The 19,752-nt window shown below is 39.1% G+C and overlaps 1 protein-coding gene across 2 annotated transcripts in view; it reads left to right on the top strand.

Annotated features, from left to right (window-relative positions):
* The window catches only part of ZCCHC7 (zinc finger CCHC-type containing 7), a 253,110-nt gene extending 233,886 nt beyond the window's left edge, over positions 1-19,224 (top strand). For both annotated transcript variants that reach the window (XM_046022994.1, XM_046022993.1), the window contains exons 7-9: positions 11,134-11,229; positions 15,945-16,062; positions 17,881-19,224. In XM_046022994.1, coding sequence (XP_045878950.1) covers positions 11,134-11,229; positions 15,945-16,062; positions 17,881-18,320 — 654 coding nt within the window. In that variant the 3' untranslated portion in view covers positions 18,321-19,224. The remainder of the gene's footprint in view (positions 1-11,133; positions 11,230-15,944; positions 16,063-17,880) is intronic.
* The last annotated feature ends 528 nt before the right edge of the window (positions 19,225-19,752 follow it).

Raw genomic sequence — 19,752 nt, 5'->3', positions numbered from 1 at the left:
CTGAGAGGATTATTTAACCTTTCAATTTAGAGGGCACAAAGCCTGGCTGATTAATGAACTTTCTGATGGGCGCTGATAAGCGGATCTATTTCTTTATTTCCCCTAAAAGTGATTCCTTCTCCTGTCCATATTACTATAATCTTAAACATAAAATGTGGCAAATAGATTAAAAAACAGCACTAAAGAGTTTATCTGGCTGGCAAACTGAAGGAGCTAAATTAAAATTGGTAATGACAGCAGTGGCTCAGCCTCATATGTGGTTTTTAAATGCACTGTGTATTTTGAAGAGACTTATTCTCCAGCGTGCCTGGTAATGACTGCTTTTGGTGCACAGTCTGGGGCTGGCTTCTGTTATCCCCACCCCAAACTCCCCCCCCCCCAAAATGAGTTGTGTTATCTGGATGGCTGCAGACACATACGCATCCCCCTTTCTCACTGCATGGGCAGACAAGGTCGATAGCATTACAAGGTATTTGTGGCAGTGCTTGTTTCAGTTTTCAGAGCTGCCAGTTTCCAGGCGGATTTGAATTACAAAAGAAGAAGCTGGCATGAAAATTGAAAGGTTTTATCGGCTGGTCTGAAGCCTCATAGCACATTGCTTATTTATGCAGTCCATTTGCACCAGGAAATATAAAAAGGAAATACATTTTTAAAATAAGGCCATAAAGACCCAGATATGTTTAAGATGGCAAATAAAATATAGATACCTATAATATCTTTCCAGGAAACGATTTTCACTTAATGTTGCACATTACTTCAGAAGAGCATTTATGTTGCTGTCATAAATTTGTGCGTTTGTGTCACTATGTAGGTAGTCTCTGGGGATTAAGAAGGAAGCCTTTGCTAACTTACTTTAAAATTAAAATAGACGGAGGGATAGCTCTGCAGTTTGAGAGCTACATTGGAAATATTTAAATAGGGTGGTAAATTAAACTTAAACTAACATTTTTGCATTCCATGTAAAATTAGCTATGGCCCAGTGAATAAATGCCACTACCTTTGGAGAAAATTGGGATGCTTTTTAAGCCACGAAGATTTGGAGCATTCAGGGAGTGAATTACTGTGATCCTTACTGTCTTGCATATGTTCATTGTTCTCTGCTTACTGAGGTTTTCTTTTTTTGTTGGTGGGTTTTCTGGGGAGGCAGGGATGGAGGGGGGGATCTCATTTACAAAAAGAAAAGTCAAATTAATAAGCTTAATAGCTTCTTTAATGAAACCTGTGCTTCATTTATTTTAGTCTTCAAATACATCATTTTTGAGATTTTTTTTTGCCTAGTGCTTAATGCTGTGAATATATAAGCTTTCACTGTTGGGAGTTATACTAACAGTTTACCTCTCTTCGTATTACTTTAGTGTAATCTCAACTTAATAAAAAAGATACACTCATGCAGTCCCTTATACCCTTGGTTACATAAAATGAAGATATATGCATACAACATACAGTACCAAAAGGCCTTGAATAATTAATGGTTTTACCACTGGTCATTTGCAACCTTCAACCCATTGGTTTGTAAAACTTATGAGTATCCAAAAAAAGGATTAAGGAGGAAGTTAGGTGTGTATAGGAAATATCAAATCATTAAAGCAGCACTCTTTATTCTGCTGTAGTTCAAATGAACACTGTTTTAGAATCCATTTTCCAATAAAGCAAATTACTCTCAGCTAAACCATGAGAGATGCAATTTTTTTGCAATTTTCATTTTCACCAGTGTCTGGTACCTTTCTCATGTTTTCATGACCTGGACTAATTATTTCATGTACCTTTTTTTTTTACCAGAGAAAATATCAAAAGCATACACGTCTGCTGCATGCTAATGATGTGCTGTACATTTTTTCATGAATTTTCATAAGGATTTTTTTCTACGTAGCATGTGTGGCTTAATGATGTAATCACCCGATAGACTAGAAAATGCTCCAAAGGAGACGTTCCGGTCTGTTGTGTACATAATACATGTTTCAAAAATCTGCCTAATTAAGGAATTACCCAATGGATTGGGGGTCTGTTGGGTACATGACATAGTTTTTTAACACATAAAAGATACAGGTATATCATTATATATGGTGCTTTCAATGGCATTTTTGGAATGGGAATTAGTAGCAATGTCTTCTGGAATAGGATTGAATTCTTTTTTTTTTCCACTGAAAAAAATGAAATCTTAAAAAACTTTATGGAGGAAGCTTTGTTTTAAAATAATTTCAAAGCCATTAGTTTGGAGAGAAAATTCCTCCCAGTATTCCTCAAAAGAAGAAATACTGTGACTGTTGGCCAGAATGGTGCAAATGGAAGACTGTCCAAAACCATGGTTTGAACAGACCTGGCGTCCAGGTCCACAGGTATGAGGACCTGCCACAGAAAAACCTGGGCAAGGGAGGACAAGACTATGACCTTTGGATCTTGGGGCATATCTTGGTATCTTGGAATCATTGTTTTTGCTTTGTGGTAGACTCAGCTTTAGTTCAGTTCACTGCGGAGCTGTTTGCTTAACTTTTAAATTTCTTCCTCTCTTTCCTTTAGGCCCCAGATTTGATTTTTCTTAAACCTGGACCAATTACATTTTGTTGGCATTTATATTGTAAACAATACTAAAGGAAAGGGAGGACATTCATTCTCCCCCCCGCCCCGTGTACATTTCGTAAAACGGAATGAAGGACTTAAAAACCCCATCTGATCTCTCGAGTAGGCAGTAAAAATAGTATCTTTAAAGAGGAAAAAATATGTATTTTGCTTATTTATTTATTTTAATATGTATTTTAAATTGAAACTTTTTCTGTTCCAGTGTTAAATTCATGCCATTTGTCATTTCAACCAATGGACTTCCACCATGATGACAAGCTTTTGGTTTGGGGTAACATTTTCTTGAGAAATCCTGTTTAATACTTGGGTTGGAATTTTTAAATACATAAATGTGGCGGGGGAGGCTTGTGCTATTAGTGAGTTTACTGAAAGAATAAATTGATTTGGAACTATTTTGAAAGAATAAGGTCCTTCTCAAGCATGAAAAGCATATTGATTTAAGAGGTATATGAACAAATATGACTTGTTCAGAAAGACTGGTGCTAAGCTCAGTACTAAATGTTACATTTGGTCATGAATACATTCCCTCAAGTACTTAATATATTTGCCTTTTAATATATGTTCATATAACAAATTGGATTAATAAAAACATATAGTCTAGTCTTTAAGCATATGTGTGATTATAAAAATAAATCTATTTTGCATTCACAAGAGTAGAAAATTCCCTTTAATTAGTGAAATTGATTGCTTATCCTATATAGTAATGAGCTTCCAACTAGATGCAGACCCTCATTGGATCAAAGTCAGTTTAGATAAGGGCAGCTCAAGGTCACAGAGGGAGATGCCCAGCAGGTTCATTTGCATAAAAAATTACTGTTAGAAATAGGACACTGAGGCAGCTCTGGCGTTTTGATCTCTTGGCCTTTGTCATGGAGATTCCTAGTTGTGAAGGGAGTAAGGCCAGTGTCCCAGATAATGATTAACTGTTTTAATGGCATTCATTCATTCATTCCGCACTAACTACTCATGCAGAAAAAAGGGTTATGTAAAATGACATTAGAAGAAAATCATTTGTAATCGTTGCATCGGGCTGCACTTTGAGGAGACATTAGGAGTAAATCCGTGGCGTGGTAGGCTTATGCTTTATCTTCTGATATTTACTGAGTTTACTGGTGCATGAAAAGCTTTCAGCAAGAATAGCAGATGGGATGGACCTTTCATAGGTAATGCTATCTACCAGGTTATTACTTCTATATATTGATAGTAAAGTAATCTCCAAGATATCACCCTACAAATATAGATTATTTAAATGTCTGTAACAAAAAAACAAAACTGCTTTCATAAATAGTTCACTTGGTAACCCATTGGGTCAAAGTCTCTAGATAAATTTTTAACTTAAAAAAAAAGTTCTAAAAGACTACGTTCATTCCCTATTTAACTTTTTGTCCACAGCACAGACTGTATGACAGAACCCTGAACTTAGAGCTAGCTAATCAGTGACATATTCTGCTTTAAATTGGACCTTTACTGTTAATTAAAAATAAAGACATGCTCCAAGGCAGAAGTATTGAGTCACAAATTTATATTTCTAACATTTTAAATAGCTGTAAGATTTTTGTTAGATCATAGTATGAAGACTTGTCCACTGGAAATCATTATTGAGTTTTCAGTACTGTATTCTAATACAGAAATGTTCTCTAATTAGGTAAGATCTAGGCTGATTTCATTCCTATTAACTCCTAGTACATGATAGTTTATTAAAGTGAGAGTATGTAGATAGCGTTTGTCATGTCATTTACTAATTAATTATTGTGAAACAGTTTAGAGTTTCATAGCACAATATAAATACTGTTGCTATTTTTATTAGTAATAATAGAAGTTTTTAACTGGTGACATTATTCAGATGAATGAACATCCAAATGTTTGCACTACATCCAGTGGCATAAATGAACAGTGGGGCTAAATTTGAGGCTCTTTGAATGAAATTACTATCAAAATAAAATAAGGGTCACCATGAAGCATGCTTTCAAAATCTTGATTAAGAAGGATCTCTCTATCCCTGGTACTGTAAAACAGAATCCCTGTTCTCTTTGTATTACTAATTTCTTCCTGATTTTGCCAGAGTATATACCACACTCTCAATGTGAAGTAGGGGAGACACTTAGGAAGCTATATTAATTTATGCAGACGTTTTAACTGTCAAAGCATAATTTTATAGGTTATCCTCTGATAGAAAGAGATCGATATTATTTCCCAAAGCATCCAAATTATTAACAATAACTAAAATGTATTGGATGCTTACTGTGGGCCATGTGCTTTATATGTGCATTACCTGATTATTAATTTATTAATATTTTGTGAACTCTTACTATATGCCTGGCTCTTTTTGAGGTCTGGGGTTTAGCAGTGAACAAAAACCAGACAGAAATCCCTGCTCTCACAGGGCTTGCTTCCTCCATGCCTCAAAATGCAAGTGGAAGGACAGACAAACAAGCAAAATATATAGTATTGAGATGTGAAAAGTGACATGGAGTTTTGTTTTGTTTTTAAGCAGTGAAGCAGGGTAGGAAACACCAGCTGGATGGAGCTCTCAGTCTTTTTAAAAAAGTGATCAGGAAAGCCTTACTAATGTGACCTTTGAGCCAAGATTTGAAGGAGGTGAAGGAGTGCACCAGGTTTTCCTGGGCAAAAAGTGATACCGGCAGATGGAACAACATTAGGACTACCTGTAATTTCCTCAAACTTAGGCAATAAAATAATTTAGAGGAATTCCGTAGAACTTTTGCTCTGCATCCTAATCCATAGCAGAGATTTTCAGTATCCAGATTTACTTTAAACATCTGTTGTTTACATCCAACATCTGTTGGCCACGTAACTCATTTCCACTCTATGAAATTTTGGGATCTTAAACATCTACTCATTCACCACCTATTTATTGAACACTTTATATGTCCTAGCTTAGGCATTGGCAGACTTCTTCTGTAGAGGGCCAGATAGCAAGTAGTTTAGCTTGGCAAGGCCATATGGTCTCTGTCATAACTCTACTCTTACGGCATGAAAGTTGCCATAGATAACTGGGTGGTAGGTAGTTCTGTTTTAAACTCTGAGGAAACTGCATGCTGTTTTCCACATGGTTGCAGCAGTTTGCATTCCCACCAGCAGTGCAAGAGGGTTCCCTTTTCTCAGCATCCTGGCCAACACTTGTTTCTTGTGTTTTTCATTCTAGCCACTCTGAAAGGTGTGAAGTATTATCTCATTGTGGTTTTGATTTGCATTTCCCTGATGATGAGGGATGTTGAGCATCTTTTCCTGTGTCTGTTGGCCATCTGGATGTCTTCTTTGGAGAAATGTCTGATAAGCACTGGGTGATATATGGAATTGTTGAATCACTGTTTTATACCTGGGAAACTAATATAACACTCTATGTTAACTATACTAGTTAATACTAGTATAATTAGTTTATTTATTTATTTATTTAAAAACTAGTTTAATACTAGTTTTAAAACTAGTTTAATACTAGTATTAAAATAATACAAGAAAAGTAGCCCTAGATAATCTGTAAACAGATGTGTCTGGCTGTGTTCCAGTAAAACTTTATTTTCAGACACTGAATTTTGAATTTCATAAAATTTTCATGTGTTGCAAAATATCCTTTTTTTTCCCTTTTCTTTCTTTCTTTTTTTCTTTCTTTCTTTTTTTTCCATTTAAATGTAAAAGCCATTCTTGCCTGTGGGCTCTACAAAAACAGGCAGCAGGCTGGATTTGGCCTGTCAGCCATAGTTTGCCAACACTGACTCTAGATTCTTGACATAAGGATGCACAGTGGACTAAACAAAGATATCATACCTGATACACCTTACATTCTAGCAAGAGGGAAGCAGATAATAAACACGAGAAATACGTGAGAAGGTGAGATAGGGAAAAGAGGATCAGGAGTACTGTGGCCTTTATTCTGAGAGAATGTGATGGGAACGAGCCACTGGAGAGTTGTACAGTAGTGTGGCTTTCCCGTGTTCTGTATTCTTAAGAAGCCAGTAGTGCCAGGGGGATACATACCATTGGCTCTCCTGTGAGGAAATCCCTATTTGCATCTGTACCAATCAAAGCAAAGTTCCAGGGTTTGGATATCCCTCTTAATTTGGTCCTTATTGGCTCCCCCTTGTCATTACTGCCTGATTTCATCTTGTCCTTTTGCATAGGATTTGCCAGTAGAATTTCTTGTTCCAGTGGAATAAACATAGTGAGCATATTTTCCTTCTCCTCAATGAACCTGGATATCTTGTCTCAGGGGTAAATTGCCATATATTTGCGTGCACACACACACATACCCACACACACACAAACAGACAAATTTAGAAACGTAACTTTTTAGAGAACATTTATTATTTGGGGAGTGGATAATTCTGCTTATCATCAGTCTTTCATTTACCAGCTAGTTACTGAGCACCTTCAAATAGCCTTAGACTTGATTTTCATGCCACTCAGAATCTAGTGCCTTCCACTCTGATTGTTAAAGCCATAAGTGATCTAGTCCTTCTCCATCTCTAGAACCTCCTCATCTCCCACTCTGCCTTCACCTACTACACTTGCAAATTTACAGATATTTTTCAGATACTCGTATTTGGTAAACTTACGCCCACCTCAGGGGTTTGCATCCCCTGTCCCTCATGCCTTAGGCCTAGAATGCTGTCCCCATTCATTGCATACTTTGGGGGGATGGAGGTGGGGCTGGTCACAAAAAATGACCCTCCCAGTGAGAGTTTCTCTAAAATTCAATCTTAAGTCACCACCAGCGACTCTTAATCATATAACTCTGTTTTCATTGCCTGTGTGCCATTTATTACTATCTGATACTGTGTGTGTGTGTGTGTGTGTGTGTGTGTGTGTGCATGTGTGTGTGTTGTCGGTTTATCTGTCTTCCACCACGGGAGATGTGAGCAGTGATCTTTTTGTCTCACTTCTCAATTACCTGATCTGTTCTAAGCTATCTAGCATGTAATAGGCACTCAGTAATTATTTATTTAGTAAATCAGTGAAAGAATGCATGTATATGCTCATGCCATGTGCCCAGCACTCTGGTAAATATCACTGATGGGGTCGCCTGGGTGACTCAGTGGGTTAAAAGCCTCTGCCTTCGGCTCAGGTTATGATCCCAGGGTCCTGGGATTGAGCCCTGCATGGGGCTCTCTGCTCAGCAGGGAGCCTGCTTCTTCCTCTCTCTCTACCTGCTTCTCTGCCTATCTGTGATCTCCGTCTGTCAAATAAATAAATTAAAATCTTTAAAAAAAAAAAAAATCACTGATGGTGGCATCCCTGAACTTGTTCTGCTGTACTTGTCCCCTTCCTTTCCCCCATACCCAAACTAGTCTCTTGAAAGTCATCAGTGTACAGTTCTCCATTTCTTTCTACTTCTAATAAACCCATTACAATCTGGTTTGCACTTCTGGCCCTCAAATAAGCTGTTCACAACTGTTTCCAGCTGCCAGCTACTTCCTGATCGCTAATCCAGTGGATTTCATAGTCTTTATCTTATTTAACCCACCAGTAGCTTTTGACAACGTCTTCCTTGACACATTGTGTTCTGCCTTCACATCCATGACATAATCTCTGGGTTTTCTTTCTTTCTCTTAAACCACGTATATGCTCATGGTTGCAATTTTGTGTCACATCAGGTCACACAAAGATGGAAAAATAATTTCTGCTTAACAATTTCTTGTCTTCTGGCATTCTATACCTGAACAAATGTGTGAACCACTGCAGTAAGTGAGTGGTACATTGCTTATGTGCATCCCTATCAAATATGTGCTTGACGACCTTCAGCTTGTCTTCATTCATGAACCACATTTTTTTATTGGCGAATATAAGACCTTTTGCTGTGTTTTTTTATTATATCCCAATTGATAAGAGCTGAGGTTGTGAATTCCATTTTGTGTAACCTATATAGTCATTTTCAGTAGAAAAGAGCTTCTGGGTTACTGTTATCCTCCACTTTTCCATTTTGGAAATAGAAACTGAAAATAAAGTTGTTTGAAAACAGTTTTTATAACCTATAGATAATTTTCTGGTGTCAAGAAAGTAAAACCTCCACAGACCACCTGTTTGCTACCTTAAACAATAGTAACAAAATTAGTTGGCAGACCAGTGCTCTTTGTTATTGCATTCCACTGAAGAATGTAAGCAGGGTACGCCTGGCTGGCTTAGTCTGGGGAGTCTGCAGTTCTTGTCCTTGGGGTCGTGAGTTCAAGCCCTGTGTTGGGTATACTGTTGACCTAAAAAAAAGATAGAGAAAGGGAAAAAGACAGAAAGAGAAAGAGAAAAGAAAGAAACTTACCCAAGTTTATACCCCGTCCTTACCTTTCTTCCAGTATCCAAAAAGAGTGGAGTGAGAGGGCAATTAGGTTTTTCTCCTTCTGTTTAAAGCCCCCGCTGCCTCAGGGGTTTTCCTCTGTTTTCTCCCTTTTCTCTTATTTCCAACTCCTCCATCTCTACTAGCTTTCTCAGGTGTTCAGATCTCTCTCTCTCATTCTAATAGCAAACTCCACCAAACCCCCTTCCTAGGTCTAGCTCAGTCTTCTTCTGCCCCTTGTTATTCAGCTTCTCGAAGTAATATATACCTGTTGTCTTATTTTCTGAACCTCTTTTCAGTTCTTAAAAATATTTCCTACTGGGATGCCTGGGTGGTTCAGTTGGTTAAGCATCTACTCTTGGCTTAGGTCATGATCCCAGAATCCTGGGATCAAGTTCCACATCTGGCTCCTTGCTCAGTGGGGAGCCTGCTGCTCCCTCTGCTCGTGTTCTCTCTCTCTCTTTCTAATAAATAAAATCTCTAAAAAAAAATTTCTTATTGTTAAATGTAACATATATATTAAAAAGTGCATAAAACATATACAGTCTAGTAAATGAGTTGCATAACACACACACAAGTTCTAGAACACCACTGTGTTCAAGAAATGGAAAACTGTGGCTACCCAAAAAGCCTTTGTGAGTTGTTTTCTCCCCCGGGAGTAACCGGCATCCTGGCTTCTGTGGGTTCTCATTTCTTGTTCTTCCTTCAGGTTTCGTCACCTTTTTATTCACTGTTTCACTCTTCAACCTGTCGCCTTCTACTCTTTTTTATCTTCCCACTATTTCTAAGATTCTCACACTGAGGTTATCGATGAAAGGTTGACAAATCTAATGGATGTTTCTCAGTTCTGATCTCACTAAGCCTCTCCTATATTTGACACTGAAGCTCAGTTCATCCTTTTGAAGCTACTCTCTAAGGTCTTTGACTGTATTCTCCTGTGGTTCTGCCTCCTGCAAACTTTCCTTCTCTGTTCCTTTCTCAGGCTCCTTTGTCTGCCCCTTAAGTGGTGTTGTTCCCGGGTTCCATCCTGCATCACTGCTGCTCATACTGGGTATGGCGATGATGTCCACTCAGATCATCTTAGTCTCCACTACTATCCAGATTTCTTCCAGATAGACCTGGAAGCTCACACTTGTTCCTTAAGCTTTAATCTCACATAGACACCTGCCTAGTGGACATCTCCACCAAAATACACAACATCCAAGTTAGACTTCACTATCTTTCCCTCTAATTTAGCTCTTTTTTTCCCTCCTTTTCTGAAACAAGTGTTGGTACTACTGCTAACTCATCCAACTTAGAAACCCGAAAAGTATTCCATTTTCTCCTTTCCTTCATTCCGTGTCTTTCCAGTGGTCGAGTGATACTGGTTTTATCACCTCATGTATTTGCCAAATCTGTTCCCTTTTTCCTATCTTGTACTTTACTCTTATGACTTTCGGCCCTCATCACCTCACTGGCTTTCCTTACAGCCACCTTTCTCACTGCATCCAGCCTTCTCCTCTCGAACTCACTACCACCACTCCCCTCTGCCCCTGCACAACTCCGAGCCCAAATGGTTTTCTGAAATAAAATTCTGTTTGACTCCTACATTTAAAACTACACTTAAAATGGAAAAGCCCAGATAAACCCCAAGCTCCTTAAGATAATTTATAAGGCCCTCCCTTCTTTGCCCTGCTTTCTCCAGCCTCATTTGTCAAGTTCACCTGGATGTGCGTGTTGTACGTTGTCAGCATGTATGCTCCTTCCCAGTTTCATGCCATTGTTCATCCTGTCCCTTCTACCTAAGACTTCCCATCTGACTTCTACTTAATCCTTAGAGTAGATTTAAGTTTGACACTTCAAAGAAAGCTTTCCCTGGCTTCTTCCACCCCATCCGATGGTGGGTCCGCCTTGCTACTCCATTCATACCTTGTACATGGTTCTCTCACTGTGCTTATTACATCATTCTGTCATTATTTATTTATATGTCTGTCATGTTCTACTCGCCTGTTGTGCTTCTCTGAGAGACCTGATACCGAGCACAGTCCTGGGCACAGCGCCGAATGGATGAGGAGCAAAGGAGAAGAAAGAACACATTGATTTCAAGTCTAAAAGAATGTCATGTTACACACTGTAACACAGACAACCATCTGGACATGAGGTCCTCACACAAAACTCTAGGAGGCCGTCTCTCTAAGGAGTCTCTTACTGAAAAGGAGCTCTTCGGGAAAGAATCAGGTTTCAATTTTCTTCTAACATGTAATAAACCCTCGCAAATACTCATGTTGCAGACCAAACCTGGACCACCCAAAAAGCCGAAGACCCCTTCTGGACAATCAGCCTTAGTGTATTGCTACAACTGTGGGCAAGAAGGCCATTATGGACACGTAAGTTTGAGTAGTGTTTGGGCATAAAGCATTCTGTTGTGCTGGGAGTGGTTGCCAAAAGATGAAACGAATGTAATTCTAAATGCTTACTTTTTTAATAAACTAACATCCTGAAGTAAGATTTTGTATGTTTTCAGCCAACTGACTTCTCCCATCCCTGCCAGAGTAAGGGATCTGTCAGAGCATATTCTTCTAGTTATTTTAAATATACAGGAACAAGTTAGGCTAAAACAAATACAGAAGCCATAAAATCAATCAGCCAGATAGAAGTAGTCAGCAGAATGATTACAGTTCTCATGAGTTCTTACGTTTGCTATGACTTTGACACAGCCAAATCCTGATTTTAGATTTTCTGTGTAGTTCTCTAGTATCTCCAGTTTTCACGCACAATACCCTTAAATCTTAATCACGCACATGTAAACCCCGATGCTGGTGAAAAGACAGAGGGGCTGCATGATTGACTAGCCTGCATGACTCACAAATGTCCAAATTCCCTATCCAAACTACATGTTCCCAGCCCCAACTGAAAGGGCCAAATTATGTGTGTTTCAGGTACGGGGGTGTCAGAGCAGAAGAAACTGGTTGCCATGGGATGGGAGGGAGTCTCCTAGCCAGTTGTCTCACTAAGTATGAAGCAGCAGCAGCTCATCTCAGAGACAGGCTGCAGTAAGAATTGACGCAGAGTTCTCCTGCATTCTGGGAATCCTGCGGCAGAGGAACAAAGGCGGTGGCACAAAAAGTAGAAAATCTGTATGGAGAAAGACATCCCTAGTCTCTGGGTGGGCTCCTAGCAGCCTAGAAACCAAAATAAACTAAAATCAGATCCGATCTGATGACAGGAGGTGGAAAGCATTCAGTGCGGAGAGAGTCCTCAAAATGGGTAGGGCTCTAAGCAGTAGGATGGGGGAGGACTGCCCTTTGTGACATGAATTCTGACCATGCAGACCCTGGGGCTAGAGCTCAATAGCCTAGGGAGAGACAGACCGGCTGGGAGAAGAAAAGGCCGGGGCACAGTTCAGAGGCACATGAAGTTTTTCTCCTGTGTTGGGGCAGCAGGACTAGGGGATGAAAGGATAGAATAGGAAAGTAGGGTGAAGGTCTGATTCTCAGTTCCAGTTTTGCTCTGCTACTGACTTAACCGTGTGACTTGAACAACTGACATTTTCTCTCTGGTCCTCAGTTTCTTTATCTACAAGGCAAAGAAGTTGTACAGGGAGATTTCTCAGTACTGACACGGGGATCCTGTTTTCAGTGTGAACAAATCCATAGTACGGTGATAACGACGGAGAGACCGTGCAGTGTACTTCATTTCCATAGAACTCACACTGAAAGCCTTATTAGAGAGCACTTCTTACAAAATTATCATCTCTAGATCTTTTCCTGCTTTGTGCATTCCTCCTCATTGCCAAAACTCGGGTGTTGCCAACACTGTTTAGGAAATCTCTCCACATAAGCATTCCACTGCCACACAGATCACATAGGTGTACAGTTCATGCTTGCTGACCTCTTTAAAGCAAAGGGGTGTGATTTTAGCATTTATGTTTGTTCAATTAAAGAAAAACAATTACAGTTGGACACATACTGGTTACTAGTCACTCCTGTTAATGTAGATAGGAAATATATTAAAAACATTTGGAATTTATCCCTGAAATCTAGATTTAGATAGTTTCTAATTTACAATAAAGCAAATTTGGCCGCCTTGTCGCTGCCATAGATGAAGAACTCTAGATTATTCACACTAATGAAGAAGATCAGTGGTGTGGCTAATCCAGAACAGTAGATAAATTATATAGCCAACTATCAATTGTCTGTGCTAATGGAGGGGACCAGCGATGTGGATAATCAAAATATAATTTACATTTAGCTTTGGAAAATATTTATGGTACTGTATAGCTCCGTATAGTCACACCAGTCTAGACCATACAGGATCCAAATAGGAGACTGTGCGGATGATTAAAGATGTCTGAGGACCCCTCCCCTTCGGTTTCAGAAATACAGCTTTACAGGTGTTACGGAAGAGTCTCTTCAGAGGAAGATATTTTGAGGTGAATGTGGCACCGCCCTGCCCTGACTCCACTCACTGTCTAGTTGGAGAGGCAGGAACCGTCCCAGGCATCTCTGCGTCAGGCAGACTACTATAGGAAACAGTAGGAACCGTGCAGAGAGCCTACTCCAGGAGCGTGTGAAAGTATGAGTGGGCGCTGGGAGTGTGTCAGACCTTTAGTACCTTTTTGTAATTTTAATTTGCTCTTAATATTTTATAGTTAGAGTCTTTCTTAGTCCATTTAGGCTACTATAAACAAACTGCCATAGACTGGGTGGTTTATAAACAACAGAAATTTGTCTTGGAGTTCTGGAGGCTGGGAAGCCCAAGATCATGGCAGATCAGTGTTTGGTGAGGGCTGCCTTCCTCATAGATGACACTTTCTTGTCGTGTCCTCACAGGGGTGGGATGGACTAGAGAGCTCTTGGTGGAGGGGGCCCTGCTTTATAAGAACAATTAATCCCATTTGTCGGAGCTCCATCTTCATGACCTAATCACTGCCCAAAGGCTCTACCTTCTAACACTGTCGCCTTGGGGGTAAATTTTACTTGGGGGTGAAGGGAAGGGTACAAACATTCAGACTATAACAAAATCTTAGACCCAAGTCTTACATGGGTGTCCTTTCTTCTGGGAACTTGGAGCCACCATGGATAGTGATTTATAAACATAATTCTTTATGTTACCATACAGGTTTGCCTTATAACTTGCAGGATCCAAAAAAGCCCCCAAAGATCCAGAAAGTCAACAACACAGTATCTCTAAAGGTAGTTGGAAAAAGGAAATAATAAAGACCCTAAATTATTAAAATAGAAAGCAAAATTAATAACATCAACAAAACCAAAAGTTGGTTCTTTGAAAACATTTTCTTTTCAAAAGAAAAAAGACTTCTAGAAAAACTACTCAAAGAAAAAAGGTACAAATAGTGAATAAAAATTATAAATAGCTTAAAATTGTTTAATTATAAGAGAATAGTATGCAAACTTTATAAAGTTCAAAATTAAGTCTGAAAATACAGATAAGATAAGCAATCTATAAAAAAAATTAACCAAATGACTGAAGAAAAAACATACATGGACCAATACCACTAAAAAAATTGAATTAGTAATCAGAATTCTCTCCCCTGAAATATGTCAGACCCAGAGAGTTTTACAGTCAAGTTTTACCAAACCTTTATTCAGAAACAGATAATCCAAGAGAACATCACCCAGTTTATTCTGTAAAGCTATTATAAACTAAAGTTACATCAAAATTTTTATAGACTGATACTGTTTTTATGAAGTCTGCACATTCAAACTTACACCATTTTTTATTAGTTGTAAGAGTAAAACATGAAAATGGCAGGCAGCAACTTTAAGACAGTGGCAGTTTCTGGAAAGGGAAGGAGAGGAATGAGGCATGGGAAGAGGATTTCAATTGTATTATTAATGCTTCACTCCTTGGGACAAAAATTGAGGTAAGTTAAGGTAAAATGTTATGATTTGATAAAGCCTAACAGTAGGTACAGATTTCCATTACTTTATACTTAAGTATGTATTTTGAATGATTCATAATTTTTTAAACTCTGCAAATTATGTTCCAAGGTGTGTGGCTACCAGCTTGATCAGATGTCTTAGTATTATAAGTCAAATATATTATGCCAAAGTTACAATAAGTCAACTAAATGTTATATGGCTGTTTCACATACTTTCTTCCTAAGGGGTATTCTAATTTTCTTCCATACCTAACTAAGAAGAATTAAACATTTATAAAATACATTTTAAGCAGGATGGTAGAGGACAGAAATGGAAGTTCCAAAGGGAAGCCTGTTTCAGAGAAAAAATTTGGTTCCAGACATACCAAATGAAAATGTATCAACAGATCATGATAAATAAAGCCTAGTATATTGGATGTGGCTCAGGCCAAGAATGTGATTTAGGAAATAGCAGCAGTGGAAAAGCCAGAGTCATGAGAGTGGGAAGCCAACCTAGGCTAATGAGCGAGAGGCATGATCTCATCTTGAGTGGGGGGAGTAAAGAGAAGATTCCTTTGGGGTGTTTCAGAATTACCTTTGAGCAGTTTCAAGCTAGGTATAATCTGCCACCGCCATCCTGCTCCCCACCATAAGAACCACTGCCCTTGTTAGCAGTGAATGTTGGGTTAGAAGATGCCTACAGACCATTTGTGTGAAGGGAAAAGAGCAAAGGGCTAAGAGTGTACACCCACATTTAGGGTGTAGATGTGAAAGGAGAAGCACTTGATGGAAGGCTGTTTGTAGGGAGAGACAGACAAGCAAAGGTCAAAAGCAACATGAGGCCAAATAAAATAAACCAAATAAAATAAACCCACTAACAGAGGAACAAGGTAAGTGCCGTGATATTCAGTCCCTGTTGCTGTTGACTCTGACTGGGGGCGGGGTTTGGCTGGGAAGGTTGAGAAACGATAAGGATTTCAGGGGTACAGAAGGAAAGAAAATCCAAGCCTCAAAGAAGCAAGTAAGCACGGTTGCGTGTGGTTGGGTGTGATTGGGTGTGATCTTCTTAAGACCACACCCTTAGCCAGGTATCCCTGGTATGGGGCTCATCTCTAACTACAGTGGTCTGTAATCTTACAGAAAGGTGGTCTGAGCAGTGCCCTGGTGACATCATAATCTCAAATTTGGTAATTTGAAATAATAATTTCAAACAACTTGCAGGAATGTACAGAAAGACGAATGTTTAACCAGACCTTTCCAACGTCTCCGTTCATCTACTACTATGATGACAAATATGAAATTCGGGAAAGAGAACAGAGAATAAAACGAAAAGTGAAAGGTATGTTATTGACTTTTTGTGAGATCCACCTTTGCAGTAGTTCCTAAGTACCTTCTTCTACCCTGTCTTTCCCTGCTAAGGGGGTCATTGGTTAACACAGAAAAGGTTTTCAAATAATTGCCAGAATAACCAGAACTTTCTTGATCTCCAGAAATCAGGCACCCACCTCAGAAACTGTGTTATGTTCTATTCACAGTAAGCATTTTTCTCACATAATAACCAAAATGTCCAGAACATACTTCCAGCCATATAGATATTCAGAGTTTGTAAAGGCTCCTTTGAGATTTTTCTGTTTGACAAGTCATTATTTTTTCCCTTTGTATATCCCTAGTATTTTTCATGGAAAGAAAAGCTTTCTCTGCTAGATGATTCCTGGTGATCCCTGGAGCTTCTCCAAAGAAGTCTGTTTTAACTGGCCATGATTACGGCAGAGCTTCCTGTCCACAGCCACCCTCTGGGGTTCCTTTTTTACCATCACTAACATAAAGTTCTTCTGTTTTATAATTTGAGCCTACTCTTTCGACTTCTTTCTTGCTGTATCCTTCACGATGGTTCACCCAGTTACTTCTGTTGCTTTCAGGACAAAACAGTTCTATATTTTTCAAGTTCACCCATACATTGTTAAGTCTTTGAAACTTTTTGTTATTCTTTTCCCGACTTTCTCTGAGTTTGGGTCTTCTTCAAAAGGAACTACTTCTCTACTCCTGCATATTTTACAGATGACATTTCATATGAACTTTATCTCAACTATAGAGAGAGAAATTATAGTACATGAAGATATTGATTAGGGAACTAAATTAAAAAATTTTAAAGAAATGCGTCAAAATGTCACCTTTGAATTAAAAGATTGTGGCTACTGTTTTATTTTTTATATACTTTTCTGCATTTCCCAGGTTTTCTATAATGAGTCTTTATAACTTTTATAATGCTAGAAAAAACATTTGTTTTCACTTTTAACTAGTTAGATTGACAACTCTGTGGCTACTTTGAGGTTCTCTATGGTCTACTGGAATTTTTATTTTATGATAAAGTCTATAATTAATTACCTTTGCTCTATACCCTAGAATTCATTATTTTTTGGTTCCCTAAATACTTGTATTTCCACCAGTTTTTTTATTGGCCACTTCTTTAATCTTTCAAGGTCTTGTTGGCATGCTCATTTTCATCCCTCACTGGAACCTCATCTCCCACTTACCAATTAGAATCAAACCATCAAACACTTAGAGTAAGGGTGCCAAGTCCCAGCAAAATTGAACATCGGGTCCGGTCCAAAACCTCTAAGATAGCCGTGTGTGTGTACTCTCCAAGCCAGTGATGTCCACTCTGGAGGAAAAATCTCCTTTGCGGTGTGACATCCACTTCTAAGTCCTGTGGCCACACTTTATCTTCAGAGGGAATTGAAATGTCATATGAGTCTGTCAAAAGACCATTTTATACATCTTGCTTCACTTTATCATCAAGGGCTGCTTTATCACTGCAAGAACTTGAATTGGTCAGACCTGAGTTTTCTTCACAAAGCTAAGATGCTTACTATTCTCACTAGTCTTCAACTCCATTGTTCAACCTAATTCAGCTGTATTGAATAGAATAAATATCATTGGATTTCTGGATATTTTCCATTTTTAGCAATCAGATGCAGAACTAGAACCATGCAGTTTTTGGTGAGTGGTTTTACCTTAGTGATGGCTATTTAGAATGTCATATCATGAACATTGCATTATGTGGTTTCCCTCTCTGCTGAGTTATTTATAGACCTGTGACAGCTGTGCATGGACTGTCTGGTTGCTGAAAATGCAGAAATACTTTTCTATTTTCCAGAACTCCAGAAGAATGGGGATTTCCCTAGGCAGTTCAAGAGACCTCACATGGAAGTGGCAGATACGCGGTCCCACCATAACAGGAGGAAGAGTCATGCCTCCCGTAAAAATAACAGGTGGCCTCAAGAAAAGAATGAAACCCAGAAAGAGGCGAGCAGGAGCAATAAAGAGCGTGAGAAACACAGGAAGACTGACAAGTGTCATGAAGCAGATGAGGACTTCCCCAGGGGCCCCAAACTCCACTCTTCTCCTGGCTCTTTCAAAACCCAGAAGGCTCCCAAGTCCTTCCACCACTCATCACATTCCCACAAGCCAAGAGAAGACAAGCCACCCAGAGAGGGCAAGCGGAACAAGCATAAGAAAAAGGAGAGCTACTTGGAGGCTGATGGCAATGATAATTTATTTCTCATTAAGCAGAGGAAAAAAAAGTCTAAGCTGTGAGACAGCTTCTGATTCAACTTTCTGGTGTTTGTCTGGTCTTCATGCCTAGAACATCCCAGCAAGATCTTTACTATCTATGATTAAATAAAGTGAATCATTTGGTTTTGTCTGTCATCTCCGCCATACCTGGAGCTGCTGAACAAAGACCATGGAGATCTCCAGTCTCTGTATCCAACAGGTTATTAGATGTAGGGAAAATAAACAAACAAACAGATATACTCAGATTTCCCCTGTTCCCATCCATCATTTTTACTCAGAATCCTAGGGATAAGAAGAAACAATCTTTTCAAGAAAAAAAAAATTTTTTAATGTTCTGAAAAAACAAAAGCTCATCAAATATAATCCATCTGCAGTGGCAGTATGAAAATTAAACCCTTGCAGGAAGACAAATTAATTCCAGTATGAGAAATTCATCAATCTTTTTCAGCATTACTTTTTTCTTTTTTAACATTGGGAAAGGTAAAAGCTATAAAATCTCAATCCAGCTGTTCTCGCTCTTGAGGCTGGTGTCAGAATCTTCCAAAGGTCAGAATGTGAGGCTGAAAGATCAAGGATCAAGGTGTCATCATTGAAGCCCCAAAGAGGCGGAGAATTGGTCTATAGCAAAATACCAGCGCCGATGGCATGAGGTAGATTTCCTGGGACAAGTGAAAAAGAGTCATAAAAAATTGTAACGTCATCACGGTGCAACAGTTCTCACTGTTTTTACAGCCACACTTCAAGGAGACTGTCATTCAGATGTATAGAGATGGCTACTACTGCCCAACTTAAAACACTGTTTTATTTTCACGGGTTTTTTTAACTACCACAAGGCTATACAGAAATTTTTGTACCTGTGAATTTTTTGTACTTATTGAAGCCTAATGTTAGAATCGGAAAAATAAAATGTCTGAAATAGAGTAAATAAACTTGTCTGTTATGTAACAAGTCAGTGTGAGTTTGGGTGACAAAGGGCATGGTTGGGTTGGACAAGGGACTGAAGTTATACAGGCTCCACGAACCAGGCTCCCAAGGCCCTTGTTGGCCGAGTACTAGCTCTATGCCAGAAGAGAATGAGATGGAGTCAGTTAACCAGGGCAGTTCTATAATGTCAGGTTCTTACATTTGTGTTTTACTCTCTGTGAAGTACATGAATTGCTGTGTATCTGGTAGGGTCCGCCCTCTTACCTTCTGCAGGGAAAGGGAGAGTGTCTCCCCCTAAAATAGCTTCAGCATCAACTGAAGTCTTCAGCCCACCACCCTCCCTGTGGCTGCCCTGCTCTCAACTAAGTCTAAGTTGTTCTTTGTGTGTTGCTTCATGGCTTCCTAACCTCAGCTGGGCTTGTTTTGACCCTCAGGTAAGTGGCCAGAGTCTTTTACAACCCCGCTAAAAGTGACAGCCATGAGAAATGGCTTCACACAGTGATAAATCTGAAATAATTCATGGTAGTCC

The sequence above is a fragment of the Meles meles genome, chromosome 11, assembly GCF_922984935.1.
Source record: "Meles meles chromosome 11, mMelMel3.1 paternal haplotype, whole genome shotgun sequence".
Lineage (NCBI taxonomy): Eukaryota > Metazoa > Chordata > Mammalia > Carnivora > Mustelidae > Meles > Meles meles.
Note: the sequence above shows the minus strand (reverse complement) of the source record. Positions and strands in the feature narration are given on the sequence as shown.